This window comes from Nylanderia fulva, unplaced genomic scaffold, assembly GCF_048542155.1.
Source record: "Nylanderia fulva isolate GAGA-0341 unplaced genomic scaffold, ASM4854215v1 Scaffold47, whole genome shotgun sequence".
In the NCBI taxonomy this organism is placed as follows: domain Eukaryota; kingdom Metazoa; phylum Arthropoda; class Insecta; order Hymenoptera; family Formicidae; genus Nylanderia; species Nylanderia fulva.
The window spans coordinates 1,107,943-1,121,379 of record NW_028190554.1 but is presented as its reverse complement, the minus strand read 5'-3'; the positions used below and the strand labels follow the sequence as shown (position 1 = coordinate 1,121,379).

General features: G+C 30.0%; 1 protein-coding gene across 3 annotated transcripts in view; it reads right to left on the bottom strand.

Moving 5' to 3' along the window:
- The window catches only part of Mxd (MAX dimerization protein), a 53,654-nt gene that overhangs the window by 34,762 nt on the left and 5,455 nt on the right, over nucleotides 1–13,437 (bottom strand). For all 3 annotated transcript variants that reach the window (XM_029317497.2, XM_029317499.2, XM_085486727.1), the window contains exons 3-4: nucleotides 13,011–13,104; nucleotides 12,228–12,257 (exon numbers count right to left, since the gene is read on the bottom strand). In XM_029317497.2, coding sequence (XP_029173330.1) covers nucleotides 12,228–12,257; nucleotides 13,011–13,104 — 124 coding nt within the window. The remainder of the gene's footprint in view (nucleotides 1–12,227; nucleotides 12,258–13,010; nucleotides 13,105–13,437) is intronic.

Here is a 13,437-nt window from a genome sequence, read left to right as displayed (position 1 = left end):
TTATTTATAAAGGATTTCATCAAGGCTCTGATTACTTAACCTTTAAGGGCTCTCGATGGAAAAGCGTGACCGATCTTAAAGGGTTCTTATTGGGCTTCCACATTAGGACCCTAACAAAAGTTAGGAAAAATTAAGAAGGACCTTATCAAAGCCTCAACACAATTTCCACATGGAGACGCGCGAAATTTAACTTTTGGATTGCCGACGATTTCACAAATCTAGGAACCAATTGTCTGACGAACGAATATGCGAGGATACCGCTTTAGTTCACCACTTTCACCTGCGCGGGTTCGATGTACTCCACAACGCAATTGCAATGGCACGATATACACATCACGTTGGGTTGCGTCCAACGGCATAGAACTTAGAGACTCGTCCGAGTTTCACATTTGGGTCTTTGGAAAACCGCTTTCAAATATGAGCAACGCAGCGTGTCCAGTATATCAGATTACAATCAATTAGAAAAAAAAATTTTAATTTATTGGTCCTGTAATTTTAGAGACAAATATAATTTTGATTCAAATAGCAGGTCTGTTATAAATTCAACTTTTTGCTGAACGATTCAGTCTTAGATTCGGCACTTCATAAAAGGCTAATTTTTTATGAGAAACTTGCAACACACATATAAACACATCATTTTTATATTAAAAAAATTTTTTTTTCATAAGCTGTATTCCAGTTTGGGAATATACAACTAATTCAAATAAAGAATATTGGGTAAATATTATATGCATAATATTATATAATATTTCATTATAATAATGTATATTAAAATATATTTTATATTATTTATTTGTTCTTTCACGAGAACTGTTCGTGAATTGTATTATAATTTATTGAACATTATATACATAATGTATGTGTATCTCCTCAAATATTTTTCAAATTTGAATTACTATAATTAGATTACTATAATTAAACTTAATAAATGATATGCGTAATATTATGTAAGCACAATGTTATGAATTAACTTAGCATATTGTGCAGAATTGTGGACTTGAAATTAAATAAAAAATTGTTCAAATATAATATCAAGTTCAAAGTTTTTAAGAATCGTTTAAATATCGAAAAATTCTAACTAATGATTTTACAGAAGTCGTGAAAATCAGAGAACAAAGAGAAAAGGATGTCATGAAAGGTTACGATGTGCCACACGATTTTACGGAAAGGAGAGGAAGAAGAAAAAGAGAAAAGTAATAGAGACCGACACTTCGCTCCGGATACCAGTTGGCACGATCTATTGAACGCAATCTTTCTTAGATACGACCTATACAATCGAGAAGAAAGAAAAAAGAAATCAATCATCATTTCGAATGAGAATTCGCATCAAATAACAAAGAAAGACGAAGGAAAGCAAAAAACCCGCGACGTTTTCTACAACATGCAATATATGATAACATATTTGCAAATTTTCAGATTTCAATATTAGTTATCTTAAACGACTGAACTTTATCAGAAGTGTAATAAAAAAATATATTATTTTTCCCTTTTTATATCATTACAAATATTCATAACATTTAGATTTTAATATCAACATAAAATTCAAATTTTAATATATTCAACTTAGAACAAAATACAAAATATATAGTGTAAAGCAGTATAAAGGCTAATAAGAGCTATAATGAAGACATTAATGTAGTAAAGTAAGAAATAAAAATTATTTAATTATTAATATGAGTAGAAGGTTAACATAATAAATACGAAGAATGTCAAATTTGATTTTGACTGATATGCGTCCGAATTTGACAGATTTAATTAATATGACTTTGTATTTAATTTTACGTTTGTTTCTTAATAGAATTTTAAAGTACGCATTAAGATTTCGTTTTGCGCTGAAGATGGTATAAAAAATTGTACCGAAACGTCCGCTTATTGATATAATTTTTCTTCTTCTGTTATTGTACATTCTTCGTATTTATTATGTTAACCTTCTATACTCACATTAATAATTAAATAATTTTTATTTCTTACTTTACTACATTTAATGTCTTCATTATAGCTCTCTTATAAGCCTTTATACTACCTTACACTATATATTTTTATTAAGAGCTTTTAACCACTATTTAAAATACGAAATATTTCCAATTTTCTCTCTAATTTTCCATGAAATTACTATAATTTTACAGATAAAAGGCCAAGGAATTTTTTTCCATAAAATTACTATAATTTTACAGATAGCATTTTGCAAAAAGCTGAATCATACTTAAACAATATGTCAATGTAAACTAAAATTCGCAGACATTTGCTAGATGATGTAACTATCTGAAATAATAATTCCGAATTATTTCGAACACTGAAAAATTCGTTAGAAGAACCTCTAAAGAATCACGAGCAAAAAGCTGTTACTTATAAGAATACAATTCACAGAGCATAGCTCCTCGCCAACGTGTTACTTCCCACTTTTCCCTGAATTTCTTTCATAAGGACCCGTTTCTACGGCGAATCTGCGGACAAGGCGATGATCCCGACGTTCCTGCTGGCTTCGCAGGACCTACTTGATCGTTAAGTGGAGGAGAACGAGAGAGGGTGAAAGGGAGGAATCCCCCAAAGTACACCTCCGCTCTAAATCCTGAGACTTCTGTCCCATAGAATTAAGGTGGAGGTCCTTCAGCGCGACTGGAAGTTGGGTTTCCTTCCTGAGGTGGAGGTCCAATCCCTTTCAGCTCCCGATAGGGGTATAATATCCCCGAGGACGAGGTTCGCATCGCGGCAAGGAGCAGGAAAGCGGATGATAAAGACGAGATGGAGGATAAGGGAGAAAGGAATCTTATCCAATAGCTGATCCCGAATGTCCTTAACGAGCACAATAGGTCAGGTATTGCGCAAGCTTTCGCTGACTCGACTCGCGCCTCTCGCACGAGCCGAGTCGAGTCACGTGACTCGATTATCACGACCAAAATGTAACTTTATTTAAGGGGATGCTGATCAAGTCTGTCTTATTCAGACTGTTCAGCAGACTCCAGCAGATGAAAAAAATTCTCTGACCTTTTCAGATTTTCCAAAACCAGAAATTCATTTTTTCCCTGACTCTTTTTAGTATTATTTTTTCCGAATATATAATTTGCATATATCTACATAGATAAATCAATTAAATGTTAAATGATGAAATCCTTGATATTTTTGTCAACAATGAAAAGGTTCGGAAGTTAAAAGAAAAATTTAAATCAATTATACAATCTACATTATGTACGGTAATCGAAACAAACATGTCACGATAAACTATTTAAATAATCATCTTTTTTGTTATATCAAATTTTTTAATTTTGTCTCTATCAAACATTGAAATAAAATAACACGACAATGAAAATATAAATTAACGAACACGCTGTAGATGAATCGATTTTTAACAGCACAGAAAATTAGCGTGCTGGCAGTCAAGGAGAAGTTTATACTTATTTAATAAAAAATTTCAATTATCGAGACAAATGTGTAGAATAATGTGAAAAAATCCAGTAAAACTTCCTAACTTTTCCCTGACAATTCCAGATTTATAAAATTCCCTGACAATGCGGTTTTTTCAGATTTCCCTGACCGCTAGACACCCTTTCTTTATTACAGAATGAAAAATCCTTTACTAGAATTAAAATATTTATAATAACAAATCTGAACTATTACATGTGTATATAACGAGAAACCAAGAAAGTTAAATAATTGCAGTTTTCTTATCGTTTAGGTATCTTATTATTTAGCTTTTTTTAAATACATATGTAACACAGATTTGTTATTATGAATATTTTAATTTTAGTAAAGAATTTTTCGTCTTGTATAGCCAATAAAGAATGAAAATAATATTTGTCAATAAAACATTTCGTGACGTTGATAATTCTTTCGACGAAAGAAACGTAAAATTTAAAAACCTATTTAATTGCATGCGTTTGCAATGTTGTTTTGGTGGATTAAATGAATGAAAATATATCTATAATAAATATAATACGAAATTTTGGAATGACTCGCTGAATCTGTTCGAAGAGTTCGTCGACTGTTTCGTGACACCCTGTATATGCGACGGGGAATGTTCGATTTCCCTTCATCGCGTCCTCACTTCCGGGTGGAAATGGAAGAGAGATCGATCGGATTGGTTCTCGTGCAGAGAACCACTATGAGAAACTATTCTGGAATCACGCAGTTTGAACGACCTCCACCTTGAAATCACAGTTTAGAAGCGCGATTCGCTTATCGAATTTATCATATCTGATCAATGATAAGCGGTTAGATTAAATGATAATTGTACCAAAATATCATGTTTCTTCGTGATAATTAAGAAAAATGATATCTTGTCAGTTTTGTTTTCGTGTCCCGAAAATCAAGATAATCCAAATATTGTTTACATGTTACGGCGATTTTGAAACGACGGAAAGCAAAACAGGAAATTGACGTGATATAAAAAAAGTTCGTAAACAATGAATGTATACATACATATATAAAATTATATATTCAACAGAAGATTATTTAAAGACGTAAACTATTGCTAAAATGTTATTGATATGCGTGTGTAATATTCAAATAATTTACGTAAAATTAATATAAATATTAAATATAATACAAAATTATCAAAATTATAAGTTGTCAATTGTGACAAATTGTCGCAATTTTTAACATTAATGAACATTTTTCCTAACTAATTTAATATCATTTTTTTCTCAAAGAAACTATAAAAATTAATTAATCACTATATACATATATACAGTAGCATTGCATATCTTATAACAAATTGTAAGCTTTAATTTTATAAAATTCTTTATTAAAGTCGATACGAAATTAAAAAGTAGTCATTATATATATTTTATTATATATAATATGTTTCATTAGAATTGTTATATTATTTTTCATTCTTATACATAATCCGCAAAAATGTCTTCATATTTAATTAAATGCTCAATTTAAGAACTGTTAATTTCTGTTAAAAAAAAAAAAAAAAACCAGTTTGCGTAAATCTATTAAAAAATTTATACAAGATGTGTCATATTGATTTTCTTAGTTTTATTATTAAAGTAAATTGCGTTTCAGAGACTGATGATAGAAAATTAAGAGAATTTATACATAAAAAAAATGATTCTATGTTTGGATGAGTATTTTCTAAAATTATATCCGTAAGTAGTAATTGAACATCTATTTACGGAAGATTGAATGCGATCCGTAATTGAAGGCTCTTAATGCATAATTAACGCCATGTTGTTATCTCCCATTTCGACAATGCTTTCCCTTCCATTCGACCGCAAACCGACCCCCAATCACCATGCAAACCGTCAATATAACTCCGAAAATTACGGGAAACTAGTCAGCGTAGTAATGTGTTCCCTTCTATTTTCATAGTTTCTCTCTTTATCCCTCCTTCTCTTTCTTTCCTCCTTCGTCTTCACCCTCCTCGTTCTATTCGCGTCCAACAGGTATGCACCTGAATGCACTATTGTTGCTGCAATAATTGTTTTAATTCAAGAATCTTATTATCTTGGTGCTAGAGACGCAATTGTTTACTCTCTTCTCTCTCTTTAGCCAAATTAATCCCTATTAAAATTGCATAAAATTAAGAAAAAATGAGATTAAGATATTATATTGCACCGTTGCATACAAGATAACGTATCAGCGAATCTTCATAAATGCTCTACAATAAAAGCTAAAATAAAATATTCTAATGAAGAAGTACTATGTTAGAATGACGTGATTCTTTTTTTATAAAGATATTCTCGTCTTTATGAAATGTTTGTGTGATCTTCAAATTATAGTAAACTTGTCAAACGTTTACTATAAGAAAAAAAAACAATGCTTCCTCTATCAGATAGCAAAATATAGATATTTGAAAAATCTACAAAGCGAAAACCCTTTTGGCACTTGACGATTAATTCAACGTGACACGAGAACTTTCCAATCATGACGAAAAATGATCTCTTCAATCTCCATTGTCCAAAAGGGTGTCGAGATGAAATAAAAAATGTGTAATTAAAAACGTGTACACCACACGCCCGTTTCTCGTCTCGTATCTACTTACAACCGGTCCGAATACGATACTGACATTATGTCATATGAATATAAAAACCGAGTGAATTATTTCAGCCGGATGGTCAAGTCAAGTTTTATTCGAGACAATCGTGAAAAAAAGTATATGTGCATCATTCTTCTCAATTTTATATTAAATGCAATTTCAATCTTAATGTTGTTTTTATATTTTTTCGTCAATATATATATATATTCCATTTATTACATTGAGAGAATAAAATTTCTCTATATTAACGGATGTATCAAAATTTTAATTTTGATAAAAAAACACAATCCAGTTCTTTAATGATGAGGATAATAAAGAAAAACAACACTCACTATATCGTCCGATTGCGAAGTTTGAAATTTGCGCGAATCTTAGTTAAATTCGAATTCCAGTTTTAGGAAATGTAATACCTGTCGAATACTTATTTGCGTAATTATAGTGTCACGACTATATATCTGTAACATGAACGAGAGTGGATAAGCACGAATGAGAATCACTGTTTAAGAGAGCTCAAGGTGAACGAGCTTCAAAGTGGCAATGGTGAGCCGCGTCGAGACAAGCGAAGGGTCCGTGGGCCCTAATGCTCGCATCGTTTCTTACACGGAAAGTACACGAAACACTTCCACCCTTCCTATTTTTCTTGCACTCCACGGCTGTACTAATTGAGTAAACAACTATTCGCGAGAGTATAATGCCGAGAGTTTCCAAGGGACAATATGTATATATAAACATGCTAAAATAGCAAATACAATGCAAATATATATATTTATACAGGGTGTCTGGTAACTAACGGACCAATGATTAAGGGCGGATTCTCTGGCCAATTTGGAGACGATTTTTCCTTAGCAAAAATGTTGAGAAGTCAATAATTTTCGAGTTATAAGCGATTGAAAAAAATGGGTTTTTTGAAAACTAAACGTTTTGGAGTTAAAAGTCTAACATAATTACATTCTTCAGTTAATTTCAGGTAGAGTTTACTATAATAAAATTTTAATTTTAAGCTTAGTTATAAAGATACATAATGACAAATATTGAAAAGTTGTAAAAAATGATGACCTTTTTCGACATTTTTGCTGAGGAAAAATCGTTCCCAAATTGACCAAAAAATCCACTTGTAATCGTTGGTCCGTTAGTTACCGGACACCCTGTATATGTATATGTACACAAAACAAGAATATTAAAAATCAAGAATTATTTCAGCAAATAATAGTAATGTCTTTCGTATTAATCATTAATCTTCCAAAGTTGTAATTCACTCCACATTTTATATTATATCTAATTTTCGAACAATGGGTGACTGGAAAAATTGCAGACAAAACCTGAAGCGTAGGATACTTTTGCAAAATAAAGAAAATGAATTCAATATACGCGATGATGAAAAGATGTTTACTAGAACGTATTATAAAGTCGAAACTTTTGTATAGTCTGACATTACATGTATACAACGATCAAATATGCGACGCTTCTAACCAAGGTCGGTCGATGCTCTAAACAACATCGGACACATCTCCCCAACGTTAGAGAATGAAAGGAGGTGCACAGGGTGCACGCTCCGCCGAATCGTCCTTGACCCCGAAGTCAGCCCGCATTCTGCCCTGCACATCTCGCGAAGGATATAACGCGCTCATCTCATCTCTTCGCGAACGCATATCAAGTCTGATCATTTTCGTTATTCTACTTCCCTCCGCCTCTTTTGCATTATATCGCTCGTCTCTCCTACGCAGTAGAAAAATTTGTGTTTTCTTGTTTTAAAAAACGGTCCCCGTGAAAATTTTGGTGTTCAATATTTAATACATTCATGTGTTAATTTAATATATTACTACTTTGTTAATTGAAATTAACTTAAATGTTAAATTATTAAAACAATTGAAAAAAATGTAAAAATAACACAATGTGTATCTATTTTTAATTTTACAATAAATATGCTCTGCTTTATTAATGACAAGATTTTTCTGTTAAAATTTACTGCAAAAAATGTTAATTTTCTATTTTATAATATAAGTAGGGATGATAAAATCTAAAATTCACATATTTTTTGTTAATTTTTACATTAAAAGTGTGTTAATTTTACACAAATTTTATTTTGAATTATTTGAAGTTTTGCATTTATTTTGTGTTAAAATATTAACACAATATTTGTGTCTCCATTTAACATATCCATATTATGTTAAATTAACACAAAAATTTCTGTGGACCGTTTGAGACTTGTGATATTTGTTAAATTTAACAGAAATTTTTCAACTGTGTAAGTGTAGCTTAAATTCCTAACATTTTTTGTCCCGAAAACACGAGACAACTTTTATCTGTTTATGACTTGAAAATTAATTAATACTCGTAGATTCATTAATTAAATTTTTTTTAATCGATCTTTTTTTAATTCTTTGAACGCGAAGATATTGCAAATAAACAACGTTTATCGAGTCAACCTTTGCTCTTCAATTTAAGAAGTTGATATGACAGAATTTCTTTAAACAATCGATCCGTCTATTTATGCATCGGATTTTTTAATTAACGTCTCATTCCGTAATATCCCATTACATGAAGAATAATGTAGGTTTATTTAACCGTCTATTTTCAGATTTTATATAATTCATTTTTGTTTGTTTTCGTTTTTAATCAAACATTTCTTATTGGTCAGAAATAAATATTTTTATCGGCTCTCAATATAAATAATATAAGTATGCTGTCTTCTAAGCTGGGCAGTAGAGCCAAGGAAACGAAACGAAAAATTAATTAAACGGAACTGTATCTCAATTTGAGATCCCAAAGTTCCACATATAAATTAATTTCGAAACTTACATATGGAGAAATAAGCGAGAAAAATATAGGTCCGAAAAGTCGCTGAAGCGGGAATCGAACCCGCGTCTTTCACTTTCCGGGCGACTGCTCTTACCAACTAAGCCTAAGCTATTCAGACCCTTTCGATCCTATATTTTTCATTTGCCTTTTTAGTAGAGTTTGCCGTTTAATTAATTTTTCGTTTCGTTTCCTTGGCTCTACTGCCCAGCTTAGAAGACAGCATACTTATATTATTTATATTGAGAGCCGATAAAAATATTTATTTCTGAGTTTATTCACGCCTTGGGCTAATCACGGCGGTATTTACTAACATCTACTAAAAAGGCAAATGAAAAATATAGGATCGAAAGGGTCTGAATAGCTTAGTTGGTAAGAGCAGTCGCCCGGAAAGTGAAAGATGTATTGTGATCAAGATATTTTAAAAGAGTGGAAATGCTATTATAGGAATAATCTGAGATAAAACAATATAATAATTATATTAATAATAGTCGATAAAATTGTGATGTCCTATAATTTCTTATTAGTAATTTTATTAATTGTTTTGTAGTCTTTCAAAATTATTCATAAACTTATCAAATTTGTATTTGTTATCACGTTATTAAATGTAAGAAATTATTAATTTAAATTATTACATATTGATAAATTAAGCAGACTAATTAAAATTAAAATCATTGAAGGGTAAAATTTAAAAGCAGCGGGGAGAGATTCGAGTTCAAAATGATGAAAAACCAACGGAAGGCGAAATAGTGAGGAGCCGAATCGGAAGTTAGCTATCTCACAGTGGCGGCACAAAGGATGGCACTTAAAAATTCAATGCATTTCAAATGGGCCAGGAATCTGTCCTCAGGCGCCGTTCGCAAACGCCATTTTCACTCGCTAGCGTAGCCGTTTGTTGAGCTTTCGTTTTCCGGCTGACCTGTGATATCTTCTCCCTATATTCGAGAAAACCTCACGATTTTGCATAATGGTTCACACAAATAACACGCGATCGAATAACTTGTTATTATATCTGTTCGTTAATCGAAATAATAAAATATTCCATCTTTTTTGAAATATAAAAAAAATTAATATCAAATAAAAATTAATAAAATTTCATAACGTAATAAACATAATTCAAATTCGATAAGTTTATGCAATTATTATTTTAATCCTTTTGAACTCTAAACCTTTTCATTTCTCTATATTTTTTTGTGTATATATTTTATATATGTGGCGTGTAATTTTATATTGTGTTTCTCCAAATCATCAATTTTTAATTGAGAGCAACGGGATCACGAGACGAGGTAAACGTTGAACAAAAATAAATTATTTGAATATTATATGTAGGATTTTTAAACTCTAATAAAGCCACTGTAAACGAAATGTAAAAATACAAGTAGAGAGCACAAAATGCAACACCAGATAGGCAATTGCTATAGTATTCATGGAACAGTCATCAATCGTAATTCAATTTTAATTGTAATTTTTTATGTACGATATGATGTGATATGGATCTAAACTTCGCGCGAGCATATGTTAATAAAATTCGCCGTAAATTTATTTCCGCTGCACAAACACGTGCCAAATTTAGGACAGTGTGTCATCGGCTTCTATGTTTTCTACATTTGTCGCGCGTAATGCGTGCCTACGCATTATTTACACCAGCTATCATTAGTATAGACACGCAAACAACATTAATTAGAAAATTTAGCTTTTTAAAAAAGAAACAAAAACAAATAATTGTAAACAATTTTTCAAAAATATTCAAAAATGTTCATTTGTCTTCAAACAAATTTTCCTTCTATTATTTTTAAGTATTAAATTATTGTATAACATAAAATGTTAAATGTTAAAAAAAAATGGCAGTATTATATAACGCTTTAAAAAAAAAATAAACCATTTAGTATTGTATGTAACGATTTCTTTTATAAAAGTAAATCTTAGCTTTTTTATCTCCAAATACCTTCAAATTTTTTAATTTTACTAGTTTGTGAAAATATTAAAAATAATTCCGTATAATGTTTATCAACATTTATCATTTTAAAATCGAATATAACATTGTAAATAGCAAATAAAATTTTCATACAGAAATAATTACATTATGATATTAAGCAAAATAAATATTAGTACGCAAAAGTTAATATACGCAATTGACAATATCTAAACATTCATATCGCACTTGCACGTTATCCACATCTTGAATATTTTTCAAATTGTTTTGAAAAAAAAATAGACTATAAATATTCGGAGAAAGAAAAGGTCAAAATTCTCACTAGTCAGAGATGCATAAAAAAGAAACAGAGAGGATAGAAGGGGTGCTAGAGAATGAGGGAGAAAGAGAGATGGTCGCAGGCGGACTATCGATTTTTTTTTATACCCAAGCAGTCCATGTGCGAATAGTGGTCGTGATGGGGAGAGGAATAAGGGGAGCAGAAGAAGTTACACAAGGGGTAGCGTGACACAGAAACGGCCGATATGAAAACCCGCTTGCTCTGTTATATCTCGTATTTGTGTTACATAACGCAGCTTACACCTTTTTTTCACATTTTTAGCTCCGAATTATTACGCGATGCTGAAAATCCAATCTCCTGTAATTATTCTTCTCCCTCCTCCCTACTTTACTTCCCTCAAATGCAAGATGTAGGTATGTATATTAATCTCTACACTGAAAAAAATGGTTAAACTTGACTAAATCTTTCAACTAAATATTATTTTGTTAATTGAACCTATAAAAATATTTAAATTATATATATATATTAAATTTAACAAAACGTATATTTGACTTAAATTCTAATATATGTTGATTTAATAAAATAATAATTTAGTTGAAAAGTTTAGTCAAGTTAACAAATTTTTTTTCAGTGTACTAGAATATTTTTATTTTCGAAAAAAATTAATTTAAAAATGTTACGATATTATTGTATGTTAACTATTTAACACATTCTGATTTTATTCCAATATTCTCCTCCAATTAGACCAAATTATTTTTGTCTGATAATATGTAATCTTATTATGATTTATCTTCGATACATTTTGATATCGATTTATGCATAACAAGTTTGTTTTCATAAATTGTAAATTTATAAATATATGTATGCTGTAAAAATTTATACAACAAATTTGTTGTATTTTCTTCGATATTTCTTTTATCAATTATTAATATTTGTTATACTTATTCTGAGAAATATTTATATTTATTTATAGTGTCCCAGAAAAAAACTATTTACAAATACACTTTACGGTTAATATGTTATCAATTGATTTATCGATTCATTGATAATGAAATATTTATTTTAAAAAAATTTCCTTTTCAATCATTGACAAAAATTTTAACCTTCCTTCATAATGTACTAATATAGGTATGCGAGTACAATACTAGTTAAAAAAAGCACATTATAACTCATAAAAGTTATAAGTAACTAGCTGATTAATAAAACACTTATTAATTTATTGGTTGTAAAACACTCACCTATTTTTCTCCAATTCATTATGAGTCGTCCTGTAAGCAAAAAAAGAAACGCTTATTAGATCTTTGAATGACAACAAAAACATTCTTTTTTTTTGTGATAAGAATTGAACAACAACGATTATAATCATATCGAAACCATTGATACAAACATGATATAAAATTGAAAAATGCGGATATTTATTGAATAAAGCATATTGCAAATGTAGCTATAAATAATTTAAAATTGCAATAACAGTATTATTTGTAACAATAGTAATTGCACTTTATTACAAATCAAACGATTCGTTGTCAACTAGCAATATTTTGAATTGTTACATACGTTCATAATTCCAAATAGTCACGAATTTATAGAAGCTTTTATAGAATAAATATATCTCTTGATCGAGTATAATATATCATGTTAAAATGATGTAATTCTTTTGCACAACTACAGGCTTTATTTTCTCTATTTGCGAAAAGCTCACAATTTTTCGAGTTATCATAAATTTGTGAAAATATAAGAAATTGAAAAATTTGTATAACATTCTCGGAAGTATTAAAAGTTAGATGTGACATCATAAAGAAGCAATGCAAAATATAAATATAAAAAACATATTTAAAAAATTATATTATATTATTATTATTAGAATAAATTTCCAATATGTGAGAAAAAAATTTTTTAAATATTAACGTTGCAAAACTAAATATATATATTAAATAAAAAAATTAAAAAGCTAATTTGAACTTGAAAAATTGGAACAAATTCTAAATGCCATTTCTCAAAAGATATCTGTGCAAACAAACCTGCTGCCTTGGGACTTCTTTGTCTTTGGCCTCTTTGTAACCGTGCGCATATCATCGGGTATTGGCATCGTTGAAGCATAGCCATGTTCAGCTTCTGTAATTACAAAGCGATAAATCGATAAGTAGAATGTAAAATTACATACAATTATTATAGGCGGTATTCTAAAATTAACAGCCTAAGCTTTACGTAATCAAAATTATTTGCGTGCCGAATATCTATCTCGCGCTAACAGGAATGTCATCTTCTTCAATTTCAAAATGTTCAATATCATATATATACGATTTTAATCTTGACGACATTTTCGTATTGTCCAAAACAATGCAGTTATTTCAATATGGAAGAAAAACTACGACATGACTCTCATGAGAGAGTTCGAACTTTCGAAGCTTGTTAAGCTCGTTATGGAACGAGCGAAGACGCGGACGC